This window comes from Ranitomeya variabilis, chromosome 5 (assembly GCF_051348905.1).
Source record: "Ranitomeya variabilis isolate aRanVar5 chromosome 5, aRanVar5.hap1, whole genome shotgun sequence".
In the NCBI taxonomy this organism is placed as follows: domain Eukaryota; kingdom Metazoa; phylum Chordata; class Amphibia; order Anura; family Dendrobatidae; genus Ranitomeya; species Ranitomeya variabilis.
This window is the reverse complement of record NC_135236.1, coordinates 68,616,892-68,636,664: the sequence shown is the minus strand read 5'-3', so window position 1 is coordinate 68,636,664 and position 19,773 is coordinate 68,616,892. Positions and strand designations below refer to the sequence as shown.

General features: G+C 45.5%; 1 protein-coding gene across 1 annotated transcript in view; it reads right to left on the bottom strand.

Annotated features, from left to right (window-relative positions):
* ATP6V1B2 (ATPase H+ transporting V1 subunit B2) overlaps positions 1 to 13,529 on the bottom strand; it is a 30,054-nt gene extending 16,525 nt beyond the window's left edge. Inside the window, exon 1 of the mRNA XM_077262133.1 lies at positions 13,340 to 13,529. Within this exon, the coding sequence (XP_077118248.1) occupies positions 13,340 to 13,463 (124 nt within the window). The 5' untranslated portion in view covers positions 13,464 to 13,529. The remainder of the gene's footprint in view (positions 1 to 13,339) is intronic.
* Positions 13,530 to 19,773: the final 6,244 nt, after the last annotated feature.

The following is a 19,773-nucleotide window of genomic DNA, read 5'->3' as shown; positions in this document are numbered from 1 at the left end:
GTTTCTAAGCCAAGTACCAACCCCGGGTCAACAAATTCATTAAATAAATGGCAGCCGCGCCTATAGGTCGTCTTCGGTGAACCCCTACAGTCAGTGAACCGGCTAATTACATAGTCGTACATTTTTTAATATCCGGTTGGTCTTTCTGCCTAGGACTGATCACACTATGGAGCATTGTCCTCAAGAAGCCCACAAACCAAGAAATGAGTGGTCCGGACACAGATAAAGACATGATGCCACGTTCCTCATCCCGTGCCGTTCTGCTCCTCTAAGGATACACAATGGATTGATTCACAATACGTCCGGCCCTTTACTCTGCATTCTCCGGGCACACGGGGCGGGTGCACTCACATCTGTGCACCCAGTTATGAAAACTAACAGCGACACCTGGTGGCTAAAAACTAAAACTCTTTCCCTACGATGACCACAGCCAGGCGGATAATGGCCGGATTCATACATTTGTCTCTCGCTGTCCGATGTACGGACTCATGCCCCAACTCATCAGTCTCAGACATATGGGGGTTGTTGATTTTGGCTCAGGAGACCTGCGGCCGGTCCGTGCATTGCTGCAATTATCACACACTAGAGGAGATGCATGTTTATGGGAGGAGAGCGTCTGACCAACCTAGGATTTCACATTGAGGAGTCTACACGGTGACAAGCGGGGGCAGTGCACCGACTGAGGACACATCGCTTACAGCAGATCTGTGCTGACACTTTATACATTTTTGGTGCTTTTTGTTTTCATGCAACTTAAAAAATATCATAAAATCTTACAGGATTCACACCGAACACAAGCTTTAATATTGAGCTGTTTCCTTCCTGTTCTGTATAGAAGACTTCAGCAGTCTCATTATCATCACAGACAGGATTACAATGACAACTATTACCTCTAGGCAACCCAGAATCCACCATTCACAACAGGTGATGTCACAGCTCACCTCCTCCTCCTGTACAATGACTGATAACACCTCTATATACAGTAGATAACATAGGATCCACCATTCACAATAGGTGGTGTCACAGCTCACCTCCTCCTCCTGTACAATGACTGATAACACCTCTATATACAGTAGATAACATAGGATCCACCATTCACAATAGGTGGTGTCACAGCTCACCTCCTCCTCCTGTACAATGACTGATAACACCTCTATATACAGTAGATAACATAGGATCCACCATTCACAATAGGTGGTGTCACAGCTCACCTCCTCCTCCTGTACAATGACTGATAACACCTCTATACACAGTAGATAACATAGGATCCACCATTCACAATAGGTGATGTCACAGCTCACCTCCTCCTCCTGTACAATGACTGATAACACCTCTATATACAGTAGATAACACAGGATCCACCATTCACAATAGGTGATGTCACAGCTCACCTCCTCCTCCTGTACAATGACTGATAACACCTCTATATACAGTAGATAATACAGGATCCACCATTCACAATAGGTGATGTCACAGCTCACCTCCTCCTCCTCCTGTACAATGAGTGATAACACCTCTATACACAGTAGATAACACAGGATCCACCATTCACAATAGGTAATGTCACAGCTCACCTCCTCCTCCTGTACAATGACTGATAACACCTCTATATACAGTAGATAACATAGGATCCACCATTCACAATAGGTGGTGTCACAGCTCACCTCCTCCTCCTGTACAATGACTGATAATACCTCTATACACAGTAGATAACATAGGATCCACCATTCACAATAGGTGGTGTCACAGCTCACCTCCTCCTCCTGTACAATGACTGATAACACCTCTATACACAGTAGATAACATAGGATCCACCATTCACAATAGGTGATGTCACAGCTCACCTCCTCCTCCTGTACAATGACTGATAACACCTCTATACACAGTAGATAACACAGGATCCACCATTCACAATAGGTGATGTCACAGCTCACCTCCTCCTGTACAATGACTGATAACACCTCTATATACAGTAGATAACACAGGATCCACCATTCACAATAGGTGATGTCACAGCTCACCTCCTCCTCCTGTACAATGACTGATAACACCTCTATATACAGTAGATAATACAGGATCCACCATTCACAATAGGTGATGTCACAGCTCACCTCCTCCTCCTCCTGTACAATGACTGATAACACCTCTATATACAGAAGAAACAATTTCAGGAGCATTTCTTGTGTTACACCCTCTGGTCTGGTTCATCCGCAGGTCTAATGGTCTGTAAGGGGCTCCCAGAGTCCGGGGGCTGCATTAACACATCAGGAGTGTGCCCATGATCTGCCTGTGATTATAGTCAGCTGTATTCTCATGTTGTAGAGCTTCAGATGTATTTCTGTAAAACATACACGCAAGTTTCAGTATAAGGCTGGTGAGTCTTCACAGGGAAGCCAGCCAGGATTATCTGACTCCAGAAATTACTGGGTGGTCTGCAGTGGTCCTGATACAAGAAGAAAAGCGATACCCGTCTCGTCGTAATCCGATGTTCCAGCGTTGAGAAAAAGCTTTAAAGCTGCATGCAAATTAGCCTGGAAGTGCAATGGGGGAGTGTCTGCATACATGATCATGAACACGCCCCCAATACACGCACCTCACAGAATTTGGGGCATTTCTGAGTAGCGTGTCGGAGGTTGGAGAACATTACTGTCACTTATTCCTGTATACATTATCAAATACATCTTAGACCTGATGAGACTGGTGGGCTTACTTTGAAAAAGGCATGTCAGCATGTCTGTCTAATCCAGATTCCCCAAAAGGAACAAGAAATATTGTTTTTATATTTTGTGCTTCAACTTTTTCCTTCCCTTCTTCCAAGAGCCGTAACTTTTTTACTTTGTTTTACGGTCGATATGGCGGCTTTTTTTTTTTCTTTTCCTGCAGGACGAGTTGTAGTGGGAAAGACACTGATCATTCTTAACAAGTGGCGCATTGGAAAACAGGAAAAAAATAATTAAAGGGGGATGAAATTGAAAAAAAAATGCAATGCCACCATGTCATTTAGGATGGGGTTTGTTTTAAGGCCATTCATTCTGTGGGAAAAAAAAAGACCCGGAACGGTGATCCTCCAAGCCCGTACAATGACGACAGTATCAAACTTGCATCGATTTTATAGGTTTTATTTAAGTGGAAAGAAAAAAAAATTTGGAACTTCATAAATGAAAAACAATAAATAAATAAATTGTGGCTTGTGTTGCCATTTTGATAGACCCCGAGTGTTTTACCTTTGTATATATATTTGTATATATATATATATATATATATATATATATATATATATATGTATATGTATATGTATATGTATATGTATATGTATATGTATATGTATATGTATATGTATATATATATATATATATATATATATATATATATATATATATATATATACATATATATATACACATATACACACACTAGCTGAAGAGCCCGGCGTTGCCTGGGCATGGTAAATATCTGTGGTTATTTATAGCACCTCACTTCTCTTATTTTCCCATCACGCCTCTCATTTTCCCCATCACATCTTTCATTTTCCCCCTCACATCTTTCATTTTCTCCCTCACACCTCTCATTCCCCCCTAACACTTGTCATTTCGACCTCACATCTGTCATTTTCCGATCACTCCACTATTTTCCCTCACTCCTCTCATTTTGCACTCACACCTTTTCATTTTCACTTCACACCTCTCATTTTCACCTCAGTATATACATGTTTGTCATCTCCCTTATATATAGTATACACCTGTATGTCATCTCCTGTATATAGTATATACCTGTATCTCATCTCCCTTGTGTATAGTATATACCTGCTGTGTCATCTCCCCTGTATATAGTATATACCAGTATGTCATCTCCTCCTATATATAGTATATACCTGTATGTAATCTCCTCCTGTAAATAGTATATACCTGTGTGTCATCTCACCTATATATAGTATATATCTGTGTGTCATCTCCTCCTGTATATAGTATATACCTGTATGTCATCTCTTCCTGTATATAGTATATACCTGTATGTCATCTCCTCCTGTATGTAGTATGTACCTGTATGTCATCTCCTCCTCTATATAGTATATACCTGTATGTCATCTCCTGCTGTATATAGTATATATCTGTGTGACATCTCTCCTGTATATAGTATATACCTGTATGTCATCTCCTCCTATATATAGAATATACCTGTATGTAATCTCCTCCTGTATACAGTATATACCTGTGTGTCATCTCACCTATATATAGTATATATCTGTGTGTCATCTCCTCCTGTATATAGTATATACCTGTATGTCATCTCCTCCTATACATAGCATATACCTGTATGTCATCTCCTCCTGTATATACTATATACCTGTAGGTAATCTGCTCCTGTATATAGTATATACCTGTGTGTCATCTCATCCTGTATATAGTATATACCTGTATGTCATCTCCTCCTGTATGTAGTATGTACCTGTATGTCATCTCCTCCTCTATATAGTATGTACCTGTATGTCATCTCTCCTGTATATAGTATATATCTGTGTGTCATGTCTCCTGTATATAGTATATACCTGTGTGTCATCTCCCCTGTAAATAGTATATACTTGTGTGTCATCTCCTCCTGTATATAGTATATATCTGTATGTCATCTCCTCCTGTATTAGACCTCGTTCACACATTATTTGGTCAGTATTTTTACCTCAGTATTTGTAAGCTAAATTGGCAGCCTGATAAATCCCCAGCCAACAGTAAGCCCACCCCCTGGCAGTATATATTAGCTCACACATACACATAATAGACAGGTCATGTGACTGACAGCTGCCGGATTCCTATATGGTACATTTGTTGCTCTTGTAGTTTGTCTGCTTATTAATCAGATTTTTATTTTTGAAGGATAATACCAGACTTGTGTGTGTTTTAGGGCGAGTTTCGTGTGTCAAGTTGTGTGTGTTGAGTTGCGTGTGGCGACATGCATGTAGCGACTTTTGTGAGATGAGTTTTGTGTGGCGACATGCGTGTAGCAACTTTTTGTGTGTCGAGTTGCATGTGACAGGTTAGTGTAGCAAGTTGTGTGCAGCAAGTTTTGCGCATGGCGAGTTTTGCGCGTGGCGAGTTTTATGTGTGGTGCCTTTTGAGTATGTGCAAGTTTTGTGTGAGGCAACTTTTGCATGTGTTGCAACTTTTGTGCATGTGGCAATTTTTCCGCGTGTGCAAGTTTTGCCTGTGGCGAGTTTTCCATGAGGTGAGTTTTGCACGTGTGGCGAGTTTTGCATGTGGAGAGTTTTGCGTGTATCGAGTTTTGAGCGGCGACTTTTGTGTTTCGACTTTTATGTGGCGAGGTTGGTGTATGTGTGGTGAAATGTGCGCTGAGGGTGGTATATGTGTTCGAGCACGTGGTAGTGTGTGGCGCATTTTGTGTGTGTGTTCATATCCCCGTGGTGGTGTGGTGATTATCCCATGTTGGGGCCCCACCTTAGCAACTGTACAGTATATACTCTTTGGCCCCATCCCCCTCATTCTTTAAATCCCCCTTGTTCACATCTGGCAGCTGTTAATTTGCCTCCAACACTTTTCCTTTCATTTTTTCCCCATTATGTAGATAGGGGCAAAATTGTTTGGTGAATTGGAAAGCGCGGGGTTAAAATTTCACCTCACAACATAGCATAGCATAACGGAAATCCTGGCCTGGAAATCCTGGCCTGGAAATCCTGGCCTGGCGGCCTCGACCAATCAGCGACGGGCACAGTATCGACGTAGATGTCATAATGGTTGCCATGGCGACGATGATGTCAAAGGTTGCCTCGACAAATCAGCGACGGGCACAGTCTGTCGCGAATTCTGGAATCATCATTGTCCATATACTACGGGGACATGCATATTCTAGAATACCCGATGCGTTAGAATCGGGCCACAGTCTAGTATATATATATATATTTAGGGAGGGGTTGCGATTAGAAAGAAAAACCGTTCAGACATTTTGATTTTTTTCTCGTTTCTGGTTAATTTTGATAGACCAGACTTTTATGGACATGAGGATTTATTTTTTATATTTCTTTATCTTCGATGAGGGGAAAGGAAAAGGGAGGTGGATTCAAATGTTTATTATTATTAAATGTTTATTATTTGTTAATTTTTTTTATGTCCCTTGTCTGATCATGTACTATATAGTATCGCAGTACACAGTAAACATTTTGATCTTCTGGGGCCTCCAGCAGGTGCCAGGCCAGCAAGGTAGCCGATCAGTGCCCTGCGACTGTGGTGCGGGGAGCCGATGTTAGCGGAGCATACCATTTAAGCGCCACTGCTGTTAGACATAGATGCTGACTATATAGTGAGCAGATGCCACGTGTGGAAGTGGCGCAGCTCCTGTGCCCACACACAATCAATTTAAAGGGTTGAAATAAATATGAACTCATAATAGGCCAATTTTACCATTAGGCAGGGAAACTTTCACAAAGGGTTACACGGCCATTCTGATGCGGATTTTCAAAGCATGTACACCGGCCTCATCAGGTCTGAGCGGTACTGTGAAATCTGATGACCGATCTGAGGAAGCCATAAGGACAGACAGCAGAGACGGGATGGTATGACCGGGCCGACTGTAGGGAGCATCAGGCACTCAGCACCAATGTGCCAGACTGTCCTCTGGGATTTACACCGTAGACCTGGGAGTGGGGTGCGGGGGAAAGACTCTGTAGTTCTGTAGTAACTCCGTTAACCTGCTAGCGCCATTGACAAATGAAATTTTGCACCCCAACCCTTCCCCTAAGGTCAGGGAGGTGGAAATCGGAGGCTTCCCAGCCATAAGTGCGGCGGTTGTAGGTTTTAGGTCGTCAAATGCATCGATTTCTGGGGCAAAATACAGCCCTGAGGGCGACCATGCCCCAGCCTGGCACATAACATGGCAAGAATGTAAGCAAGAACCTCAGAAAAGGGAAGCGGGCTCTGCTTCCCCCCGCAGTGTCTCCATGCTGCAGTCATCCGCGCCTCTATTTCCTCTTCTCTGGCCATTGTGTCACCACACACAAAATCCTCATTTTTCCAGGAACCCGACCACGGGACCGTGACACGTGACAAACCACGTCCTGACTATCTCTAGATCTGTGTATACCACGACAACGGATCGCAGAGACACCATGTCCTCGTGCGGGCAGCGGTGCTCAGAGAGCCATCAGAAACCTGCATGAACAGCAAACACCAAACAACTGGCAAAGGGTTCTGTACTCGTAACCCTGTACAATCCCTTTAACAATTCATCACCCTCCTGACAAGTCTAGAAAGAGACCCCAGAGGTAGAGGCTTTCCTTACAGACCCCACCAGATGATGTATGCAGTCTTATAAGCCAGGAAATGGTGCCTAGTGGGGAAGCACATGAGCTTTTCTAGAAGAAGACTGCCTGTAGGGTCATCTGTTGGAGTCAAAGACCCTTTAATAGGCCAATGTTTGACCCTTTGTAAAATGAAAAATATGAGTCAGATTTTCTCGCTAATAGGAAGAGACTAGTGATGAGCGAACAAGCTTGGATAAGGTGCAGGGAAGATATAAGATCATGTTCTCCCTGCAGCTGCTGTTATAGTAAGGATTTTAATGTTATTCACCTGCAAATTAACCCTATAGCTGCAGGTAAATCACATTTCCAGATACAACAGGTTGCCCTTTAGAAATGAGATTTATCACTTCTTGCATTTGCTCACCGATATTATATCCAACGCATACTTATTCCAGCTAGTATAAACGCCCATCAGGCACGACAAGCCTCCGAGCGGCTAATTCTGGCCATTACAGGTGACAAAAATGAGGACCTGCAACTTATCGGAAATGTTCTGTTTACATCACATCTGTGGTTTCATAGTTTGAGGTAGAAAAGTGCATCGAGTTCATCCTATAACCCGACACGTCGAGGCCATTCTGGGAAGAGCCTGGAGGCACCAAGATCTGGCAGCCCTGCACCCAGAAGCTTGAGATAGGTTCTCCTATGTGATCAGATGGGGGACTGGTACATGACAAGGTACTAGGCGGACTGGGGCGTTTCTGAAGATGTTAGTTAAAGATGGATTCCCAAAAGAATAACATTATCCCTTTATCTATAGGATGGGAGACAACTTGCTGATCCTAGCGATCGAGCATCTGAAGGCGATCACTCCCGAGGTGCCCGGTTGGCATGTGATGGGGGATCATGAAATCGGCACACCGCTGGCCACCACGATTCAGTAGTCTGCAGTCACTTCTGTCCTGAGAGTGGACAACCCCTTTGCCCAATCATTGCTGCCCCAGACATTTGGTTTTAAGGATGAAGATAGACATAAGTCCATGGAGTTCATCCTATAGCCCAACATGTTGATCCAGAAGAAGGAAAAACCCCATGGGGCAGACAGGAATTGCTCCACATTAGGGGACAAATTCCCAACTCACACACAACAATCAGATTAGTTCCCCGGATCAACGTTTCATCACAGAATCCAGTACAAACAATCTGTAAGGCTCGGTTCACATTGCGTTTACAGCAGCCCGTTCAACACATACGGTAACAGGCTGCTGTAAACGCAGGTGCCGGTATGGCAGCACGCTAGCGCAGATAGAGCATCTGCTAGCTCTATCTGCGCTAGCAGTGACGGACCCGGAAACGCTGCAGCCCGCATCTCAGGGTCCGTCACATCCCTAGCGCACGCCCATTGTGGGCGTGCGCTAGTGATGAGTCCTACATTGGAGTCAACGGCGACGTTAGACTACGTTACACCGCGCTATGCCGCTGTGTAACGTAGTCCGTCTAACGGACGCCACTAACGTAATGTGAACCCAGCTTAAGGCTATGTTCACAAGTTGTGTTCCATAGTCTCATTACTCCGACAGTAAAGAATCCATAGTCTCACTGCTCTTACAGTAAATAATCCATAGTCTCACTGCTGTTAAAGTAAAGAATTCATAATCTCACTGCTGTTACAGAAAGAATCCATAATCTCACTGCTCTGACAGTAAAGAATCCATAGTCTCACTGCTCTTACAGTAAAGAATCCATAGTCTCACTGCTCTTACAGTAAAGAATCCATAGTCTCACTGCTCTTACAGTAAAGAATCCATAGTCTCACTGCTCTTACAGTAAAGAATCCATAGTCTCACTGCTCTTACAGTAAAGAATCCATAGTCTCACTGCTCTGACAGTAAAGAATCCATAGTCTCACTGCTCTTACAGTAAAGAATCCATAGTCTCACTGCTCTGACAGTAAAGAATCCATAGTCTCACTGCTCTGACAGTAAAGAATCCATAGTCTCACTGCTCTGACAGTAAAGAATCCATAGTCTAGCTGCTCGGACAGTAAAGAATCCATAATCTCACTGCTCTGACAGTAAAGTATCCATAGTCTCACTGCTCTGACAGTAAAGAATCCATAGTCTCACTGCTCTTTCAGTAAATAATCCATAGTCTCACTGCTGTTACAGTAAAGAATTCATAATCTCACTGCTGTTACAGAAAGAATCCATAATCTCATTGCTCTGACAGTAAAGAATCCATAGTCTCACTGCTCTTTCAGTAAATAATCCATAGTCTCACTGCTGTTACAGTAAAGAATCCATAGTCTCACTGCTCTGACAGAAAAGAATCCATAGTCTCCCTGCTTTAAAGGGAACCTGTCACCACGTTTTTGGAAGATGGGATAAAAATAGCGTTAAATAGGGGCAGAGGTGGGCGTTACATTAGTGTGTTTGTTATGCGTTTATTACCCACCTAAGTTGCCGAAATACCTTTGCAAAGTCTCCGTTTTCGCCTGTCAATCAGGCTGGTCTGGTCAAAAGGGCGTTGTCTTCCCCCAGATTTTGCGTAGTTTTCCGTTGGTGGCGTAGTGGTGTGCGCATGCCCAAGGTCCCGAATCCTCTGCCAGGGGATTTAAAAGAGCGCGCTGTTCGTTATTTCATTGGTGATCGGTGGGCGCGGCCATCTTCCTTTGGCCGCGCGTGCGCAGAAGCGGCGCTCTGCTGGCTGCGGCTTCAGGAAAATGGCCGCGGGATGCCGCGCGTGCGCAGATGGAGATCGCGGCGGCCATTTTCCTGAAGCCGCGGCCAGCAGAGCGCCGCTTCTGCGCACGCGCGGCCAAAGGAAGATGGCCGCGCCCACCGATCACCAATGAAATAACGAACAGCGCGCTCTTTTAAATCCCCTGGCAGAGGATTCGGGACCTTGGGCATGCGCACACCACTACGCCACCAACGGAAAACTACGCAAAATCTGGGGGAAGACAACGCCCTTTTGACCAGACCAGCCTGATTGACAGGCGAAAACGGAGACTTTGCAAAGGTATTTCGGCAACTTAGGTGGGTAATAAACGCATAACAAACACACTAATGTAACGCCCACCTCTGCCCCTATTTAACGCTATTTTTATCCCATCTTCCAAAAACGTGGTGACAGGTTCCCTTTAAACAGTAAAGAATCCACAGTCTCACTGCTCTTTCAGTAAAGAATCCATAGTCTCACTGCTCTGACAGTAAAGAATCCATAGTCTCACTGCTCTTACAGTAAAGAATCCAGAGTCTCACTGCTCTTACAGTAAAGAATCCATAGTCTCACTGCTCTGACAGTAAAGAATCCATAGTCTCACTGCTCTTACAGTAAAGAATCCAGAGTCTCACTGCTGTTACAGTAAAGAATCCAGTCTCACTGCTGTTACAGTAAAGAATCCAGAGTCTCACTGCTGTTACAGTAAAGAATCCAGTCTCACTGCTGTTACAGTAAAGAATCCATAGTCTCACTGCTCTTACAGTAAAGAATCCATAGTCTCACTGCTCTTACAGTAAAGAATCCATAGTCTCACTGCTCTGACAGTAAAGAATCCATAGTCTCACTGCTCTGACAGTAAAGAATCCATAGTCTCACTGCTGTTACAGTAAAGAATCTAGAGTCTCACTGCTCTGACAGTAAAGAATCCATAGTCTCACTGCTGTTACAGTAAAGAATCACTGTTATTATGATTAAACCCGCATTCCTCTAGACGTCACCTTGTCACCGTCACAGACCTATGTATGAAAAGATTATTAGAAAGATCTCTGTACTGCCCCCTCATATTTGTACATTGTAATAAAGCTGTGTTTTTCCAAACTGATTAACCCCAAGCTCAGTCACCTGTGTTAGTAATTTGTGAGTAAAATATGCGACATGTGAACTCAGCCGTAAAGCTTATTCACACGCTGTGTTTCTCTTTACAGCACGGTGAAAGTGGCGCAGATTTCGGAAACCTCGAGCATTTGCTGCTTATTTTTCCTTGTGCATTTGAATCATAAAATCATTTATAATCTGCAGTACATCAATTCTTTCAGGGTTTTTTTTCAACTGAATGATAAAAAAAGGGTCTGAAATTCACATTTTACTCAGCAGGTTTCTGGCCAACACTAAGGTTTCGGATACTGAAAAATCAATGTGTGCACAAAGCATCGCTCAGTAAACTGCTGGAAGACCTATGATTTACTGCAGACACAGCTGTACCGCCTGCACCCGAGGGGGGCCACACTGCCTGCACCCGAGGGGGGCCACACCGCCTGCACCCGAGGGGGGGGGGGGGACGCACCGCTTGCACCCGAGGAAGGGGGGGGGGGCACCGCCTGCACCCGAGGAAGGGGGGGGGGGGACGCACCGCCTGCACCTGAGGAAGGGGGGGGGACGCACCGCCTGCACCCGAGGAAGGGGGGGGACGCACCGCCTGCACCCGAGGAAGGGGGGGGGGGAACGCACCGCCTGCACCCGAAGGGCCGTCCAGTGAACTAAAATTCACTTTAATCCTCAATTCCTATTTAATGTCAAATCTTTTTCTACGCCCTTTCATTAATGTTTTTACTTTCTTCACTACTTCCTCTTTGATGTTCCTTTATTTGAGAATCCCCAGTGCATGCTGGGATACTCACACAAGTGGTCAGTGTCACGACCTCTGTCTCCTCCCAGAAACAAAGCGCCATCAGTGACATCCATTTCAGAAGCTGGGATAGTCCCTGCTCTACTGAGCATACGTCCGTTATTAATTGTGACGTATGCTCAGCACGTAATATGAACAGTGACAGTGTGCTCACTCGCCAGCTATGGTGAGAAGCGATGAGTCGGGAAGAGAGGGCACGGTCAGTACTCAGGCGGGTGCAGGGCTGGTCTCTGCCTTTACTGCACACTGGGTGATCATCTAACACCACTCACTGACAGTGCGCTCTCTCGCCAGCTCATTACTTATCACCAGAGACATCGAGAGAGAGCACGGTCACTATGCATCTTGCAGAGTGACAAGAATGGACTGACCATCCGTCAGAATTGACAACCGACGCATGCTCCGTAGAGCAGGGACTAGTCAGCCACTGAGGTGGACATCACTGATAACGCTTTGTTTAAAGGTAGGGACAGAGGCTGCGGCAGTGACCACAACCTCTGCCCCCGGATGACGACTTTTCACTATCCCAGCATGCACTGAGCTCAAAAGAAGCGTCAAACGGGAAGTTGGTAAAAGTAATAAAATAAAACAGTAAGGGAACAAAAGGGAATTAAAATAATAAAAATCTGTAAAAAAACAAAACAAAAAAACCCCAAAACTTATCCTGCAAGAATCTAACGAAAAGATATAAACATTTCTTACACTGCTGCAAATTATATCAACGAGTTAATATGATAAATGGATGAAAATAATGAGTAAACGTCGCACACTGGCGAGAAGAGGAATTCTCCAGCGTCTCGGTGCAGGAATGAGGACGTATGGGGGAGGGTGGACGAGGCGGAGGATGGGGGTGCAGGTCACATGATGGCAGACATTGCAGGCTATCACATGACCGTACATCCTGCCTGCAGTGTGGGATCTGTGTGCACATAACACACGCCTGTTACTTCGTGTTGTCACTGAAAACAGCATAAGAAAAAAAAATCAGCCGCCGGAGGGCACCGCGCTGCCTGTACCCACAACATGCACCGCTAAGGAGGAACTGACGGCCATTCAATATACTGATCTGCCACCTGTAGCCCCAGTGCTTGCAGAACTACATCTCCCAGCAAGCCAAGATAGTCTGTGACAGTTGTGAGCATGCTGGGAGATGTAGTTCTGCAACCACACCGTATGATTCTTATTAAACAGCTGCTAATAGGAATCTCCCAATATGAAGATCCTAGAAGACAACTACCAATAAGGCAACTCCCTGCCCCCACTTCAGGGTGGAGGGTCACAGATCTCAGGGCTGCCCATTGATTTCCATCAGGCACATCTCTTAAAGGGAATGTCCACTACTGCCCCCTTCAGCAGCCACATATATGGGGGGGCAGCTCCTTACAGGTGTCACTGACCCCTATACATATATACTAAGGGGGCTAGATGGCCATTTCCTGGTCACATGACCACCCTGTACTCACTGAGCCGCGGCTGGGACAGGTAGTCCCTGCTGACCGCCTGGACGTGCTCCCGGGCCCCGGCCGCCGGGCCCCCCAGTCCTCCACGGCCCCCGGGGTCTCCTCCGCGCATCACTCTCACCGCCATCTTCTCCGCAGTGACACTAGCCGGGGAATCGCCTGTCAGCAGCTTCTTAATACCTCCGTGACGTCAGCACGTACACTGCGACGTGCCCCGGATAAGAGGGGCGGGGCTATGCGTTCCAACGTCACCCAACCTGGCGGCAGGGAAACAGTGACTGGCTGAGGGAAAGGAGAAGTGTAGAAGTGTATAGGGGGAGGAAGGAGAGGTGTAATCTACTGCTTATAATAAACAGGGACTGTAATACCTGTGCTGTCAGATGAAGGGTGTGATTACTACTTCCGGTGGCTTCAGAATGAGGGTGTAGCAAAATGGCGGACTTCCGGTCTGGGGTCTTGTCCTTGGTGCTGATATTTTTTAATTATTATTTTATGTATAAAATGCATTAAAAAAAGAAAATCCGCAAATACCACAGACAGCTATATGTTAGAGATTAATGGCTCAGGACACAGTAGAGACCAGTCCCATACTCCCCCTTCAGGGTGGAGATTCACCCATCTCATGGCTGCCCAATGTATCTACATTTCCTTCTGGAGGATGTAACATCTGCAGCCCCCATTATTGCACCATCTCTTATAGGGGCTACCTTCATATAAGTGATGCAGGAGCACAGGGATCCTTCCACCGCCCCTATATGGTAGAGAATGCATATACCGTATGTAGAAGGCTGAAGTCCAGCAGAGAGAACCGGGCTGACGCCATGATACTCATAGGATAGGAATCTTCGGGCTGACCCTTGGGGGTGTGGACCGTCAGACCCCTACTGATCTCCTGTCTTAAAGGACCAAAAAAGCCCTTTGAGCCCCCAGGATGGACATATGTTGAGGGGGGACACAGCATTATCGCCCTGGGGAAGATGGCTGCAATAGACATCTCCGATCCTGATGACTTCACGTACTGGGGAATTGTGTCTCGTTACCTTTTACAGAAAGGAGTCTCATTGGGTGTGGTGGATCCTCTAAGCCCAAGGTCCCGGGTGAGACATGTAGGACACAGGTAGCAGACGGGACAATTAGCAGAGGTACTGAAGATCGCAGACAGGTAATTCAGGGACTGGAAGCCACAGACAGGTAGCAGATTTACTATTAGCAGCAGGCAGATTGGAGATGTGCAGGAGACCGCAGGCAGACTAAAGAGTTACTGAAGAATGCAGGTAGAGTACAGAGTTACTGGAGAATGCAGGCAGACTGCAGAGTTTCTGAAGACCGCAGACAAAGAGTTGCTGAAGGCAGACTGCAGAGTTATTGAAGACCACAGGCAGACTGCAGAGTTATTGAAGACCGCAGGCAGACTGCAGAGTTATTGAAGACCGCAGGCAGACTGCAGAGTTATTGAAGACCACAGGCAGACTGCAGAGTTATTGAAGACAGCAGACAGACTGCAGAGTTACTGAAGACCGCAGACAGACTGCAGAGTTACTGAAGACCGCAGGCAGACTGCAGAGTTGCATGAAGAATGCAGGCAGACTGCAGAGTTACTGAAAACCGCAGGCAGACTGCAGAGTTGCATGAAGAATGCAGGTAGACTAAAGAGTTACTGAAGACCGCAGACAAAGAGTTACTGAAGACTGCAGACAGGCTAAAGAGTTACTGAAGACCGCAGGCAGACTGCAGAGTTACTGGAAAATGCAGACAGGCTAAAGAGTTACTGAAGACTGCAGACAGACTAAAGGTACCGTCACACTAGGCGATATCGCCAGCGATCCGTGACGTTGCAGCGACCTGGATAGCGATATCGCTGTATTTGACACGCAGCAGCGATCTGGATCCCGCTGTGAAATTGCTGGTCGCTGCTAGAAGGTCTGCACTTTATTTGGTCGCTAGGTCGCCGTGTATCGCCGTGTTTGACAGCAAAAGCAAGGATACCAGCGATATTTTACACTGGTAACCAGGGTAAACATCGGGTTACTAAGCGCAGGGCCGCGCTTAGTAACCCGATGTTTACCCTGGTTACCAGCGTAAAAGTTAAAAAAACAAACAGCACATACTCACCAGCGCGTCCCCCAGCCTCTGCTTCCTGACACTGACTGAGCGCCGGCCCTAAACTGAAAGTGAAAGCACAGCGGTGACGTCACCGCTGTGCTGTTAGGGCCGGAGCTCAGTCAGTGTCAGGAAGCAGAGGCTGGGGGACGCGCTGGTGAGTATGTGCTGTTTGTTTTTTTAACTTTTACGCTGGTAACCAGGGTAAACATCGGGTTACTAAGCGTGGCCCTGCGCTTAGCAACCCGATGCTTACCCTGGTTACCCGGGGACCTCGGCATCGTTGGTCGCTGGAGAGCGGTCTGTGTGACAGCTCTCCAGCGACCAAACAGCGACGCTGCAGCGATCGGCATTGCTGTCGCTATCGCTGCAGCGTCGCTTAATGTGACGGTACCTTAAAGAGTTACTGAAGACCGCAGGCAGACTGCAGAGTTACTGAAGACCGCAGGCAGACTGCAGAGTTACTGAAGACCGCAGGCAGACTGCAGAGTTACTGAAGACCGCAGGCAGACTGCAGAGTTATTGAAGACCGCAGGCAGACTAAAGAGTTACTGAAGACCGCAGACAGACTAAAGAGTTACTGAAGACCGCAGGCAGACTGCAGAGTTACTGAAGACCGCAGGCAGACTGCAGAGTTACTGAAGACCGCAGGCAGACTGCAGAGTTACTGAAGACCGCAGGCAGACTGCAGAGTTATTGAAGACCGCAGGCAGACTGCAGAGTTACTGAAGACCGCAGACAGACTAAAGAGTTACTGAAGACCGCAGACAGACTGCAGAGTTACTGAAGACCGCAGGCAGACTGCAGAGTTACTGAAGACCGCAGGCAGACTGCAGAGTTATTGAAGACCGCAGACACACTGCAGAGTTACTGAAGAGTGTGACGGCTGTGTGACAGTCACACCACATGCATGGAGAGCATGTTTGTTGGGACAGCCAATATCTGGGGGCTCATTGAATAATTTAATGTGTATGGGGCCTCCCTGCTCTACTCTGACACATAATTTCTGGGGAAATAAGAATCTGCATTCACAGTTCTGAATGATAAGAGCGAGCGCTCCTGTGTATGGTCCGCTATGTACATAGAGATACATTGCTGCACTTACATTACATGGAGGTCAGCTTGTAGAAGATAAGCAGGTATAGAGGTAGTCTCAGCCGGCTCTGTGTGTGCAAACAGTATTCCAGACATGCCTGGTAAAAACCCACATTTCCAGTGCTGAGAAATAACATTATATGTATTGTATATACCGTAAATGAATGTAAAAAGTCAAGAAAAAAATCATCAAGTGCAAACTTAGGAAACAATAGAGTGCGTGAATAAGTATTAAACAAGTCACCAACTTTCTAAGTAAATATATTTCTAAAGGGGCTATTGACATGAAAGTCTCACCAGATGTCGGTAACAACCCATCCAATCCACACAGGCAAAGAAATCACACCATAAATTAGGTTATGTGTAATGATGAGAAATGACACAGGAAAAAATTTTGAACACGCTTACTGAAATGTATTTAATACTTTGTACAAAAGCTGTTGGTGATGACAGCTGTTGTGAATTTGGTTTTTGGGCTCCCCCGGTGGTCACTGGTGGTACTGGACTTGTGTGCTTCACTTTCTCTGTTCACCTGTTTCCATCTGGATATGGGTGTATCCTATTTAGCCTTGCTGCTCAGTTATTCTAGTGCCGGCCATCAATGTAACCAGAGCCTTTCTGTTGCATGTTCCTGCTTCTAGACTACTATCAGCTAAGTTGGACTCTTAGTCCTAAGTTGTTTTGCATTTTTGTTCCAGTTCACAGTTATGTTATATTTCTGTAGCTGGAAGCTCTTGTGGGCCGAAATTACCACTCCGGTGTCATGAGTTGACACATGAGTCTTAAAGTAATTTCTGGATGGTATTTTAATAGGGTTTTCAGCTGACCGTGAAGTTCCCTATTGTATCTTCTTACTATCTAGTAAGCGGACCTCGCTTTGCTGAACCTACCTTCATACTGCGTATGTCTTTTCCTCTGAACTCACCGTCAATATATGTAGGGGGCTTCTGTCTCCTTTTTGGGGGAATTTCCCTAGAGGTAAGCCAGGTCTGTTTTTTCCTCTATTAGGGTTAGTTAGTTCTCCGGCTGGCGCTGGGCGTCTAGGGATAAAACGTAGGTACGTCACCCGGCCACTGTTAGTTGTGTGGTAGGTTTAGCTCACGGTCAGCTCGAGATTCCATCACCCAAGAGCTAGTCTGTTATTTAAGTTCTCTGACGTTCCCTTGCCATTGGGAACCATGACAGTATGGCCGGCCGAGGGTTAAAACCGTTGGCAGAAGAAAGGAGAGAAAAAGAAGTCTGCAGATTTTTTTTTTTTTTTTTTCTTCTGAGCTTGCTCTATAGTTGACTCAGTTGCATTTCTGTTCTAATTGCAGCCTTTGCCTCTCTCTCTCCTTCTAATCCTTGAATGGCTCTGATCTCACCTGATTAAAATGGATCCTCAGAGTTTGGCTACAGGTTTGAATAATCTTGCTACGAAGGTTCAAAATTTACAGGATTTTGTTATTCATGCTCCTATATCTGAACCTAGAATTCCTATACCAGAATTTTTCTCCGGAGATAGATCTCGTTTCCTGAATTTCAAATATAATTGTAAATTATTTCTTTCCCTGAGATCTCGCTCCGCTGGAGATCCCGCACAGCAGGTTAGGATAGTAATTTCCTTGCTGCGGGGTGACCCTCAAGACTGGGCATTTGCATTGGCACCCGGGGATCCTGCGTTGCTCAATGTGGATGCGTTTTTTCTGGCTTTGGGGTTGCTTTATGAGGAACCTAATTTAGAGATTCAGGCTGAAAAGACCTTGATGGCCCTATCTCAAGGGCAAGATGAAGCTGAAATATACTGCCAAAAATTTCGTAAATGGTCTGTGCTTACTCAGTGGAATGAGTGCGCCCTGGCGGCGAATTTCAGAGAGGGTCTCTCTGATGCCATTAAAGATGTTATGGTGGGGTTCCCTGCACCTACAGGTCTGAATGAGTCCATGACAATGGCTATTCAGATTGATCGGCGTTTGCGGGAGCGCAAACCTGTGCACCATTTGGCAGTGTCTTCTGAGAAGGCTCCAGAAAATATGCAATGTGATAGAATTCTGTCCAGAAGCGAACGGCAGAATTTTAGGCGAAAAAATGGGTTGTGCTTCTATTGTGGTGATTCAACTCATGTTATATCAGCATGCTCTAAACGTACAAAAAAGGTTGATAAGTCTATTTCAATTGGCACTTTACAGTCTAAGTTTATTTTGTCTGTGACCTTGATTTGTTCATTATCGTCAATTACCGCGGATGCCTATGTCGACTCTGGCGCCGCTTTGAGTCTCATGGATTGGTCCTTTGCCAGGCGCTGTGGGTTTGATCTAGAGCCTCTGGAAGTTCCTATACCTCTGAAGGGTATTGACTCTACACCATTGGCTAGTAATAAACCACAATACTGGACACAAGTGACTATGCGTATGAATCCAGACCATCAGGAGACGATTCGTTTCCTTGTGTTGTACAATCTACATGATGTTTTGGTGCTCGGATTGCCATGGTTACAATCTCATAACCCAGTTCTTGACTGGAAAGCAATGTCTGTGTTAAGCTGGGGATGTCAGGGGGCTCATGGGGACGTACCTTTGGTTTCCATTTCGTCATCTATTCCCTCTGAGATTCCGGAATTTTTATCTGATTATCGTGATGTTTTTGAGGAGCCTAAGCTTGGTTCACTACCTCCTCACAGATTGCGATTGTGCCATAGATCTGATTCCGGGCAGTAAATTTCCAAAGGGTCGTTTATTTAATCTATCTGTACCTGAACATGCTGCTATGCGAGAATATATTAAGGAGTCCCTGGAAAAGGGACATATTCGTCCTTCTTCATCTCCCTTAGGAGCCGGTTTTTTCTTTGTATCTAAAAAAGATGGCTCTTTGAGGCCGTGTATTGATTATCGACTCTTGAATAAAATTACAGTCAGATATCAGTATCCTCTGCCACTGCTGACTGATTTGTTTGCTCGAATAAAAGGGGCTAAGTGGTTCTCTAAGATTGATCTCCGTGGGGCGTATAATTTGGTGCGAATTAAGCAGGGGGATGAGTGGAAAACCGCATTTAATACACCCGAGGGCCATTTTGAGTATTTAGTAATGCCTTTTGGTCTTTCAAATGCCCCTTCAGTCTTTCAGTCCTTTATGCAGGACATTTTCCGGGAATATTTGGATAAATTCATGATCGTGTATCTGGATGATATTTTGATTTTTTCGGATGACTGGGATTCTCATGTCCAACAGGTCAGGAGGGTTTTTCAGGTTTTGCGGGCTAATTC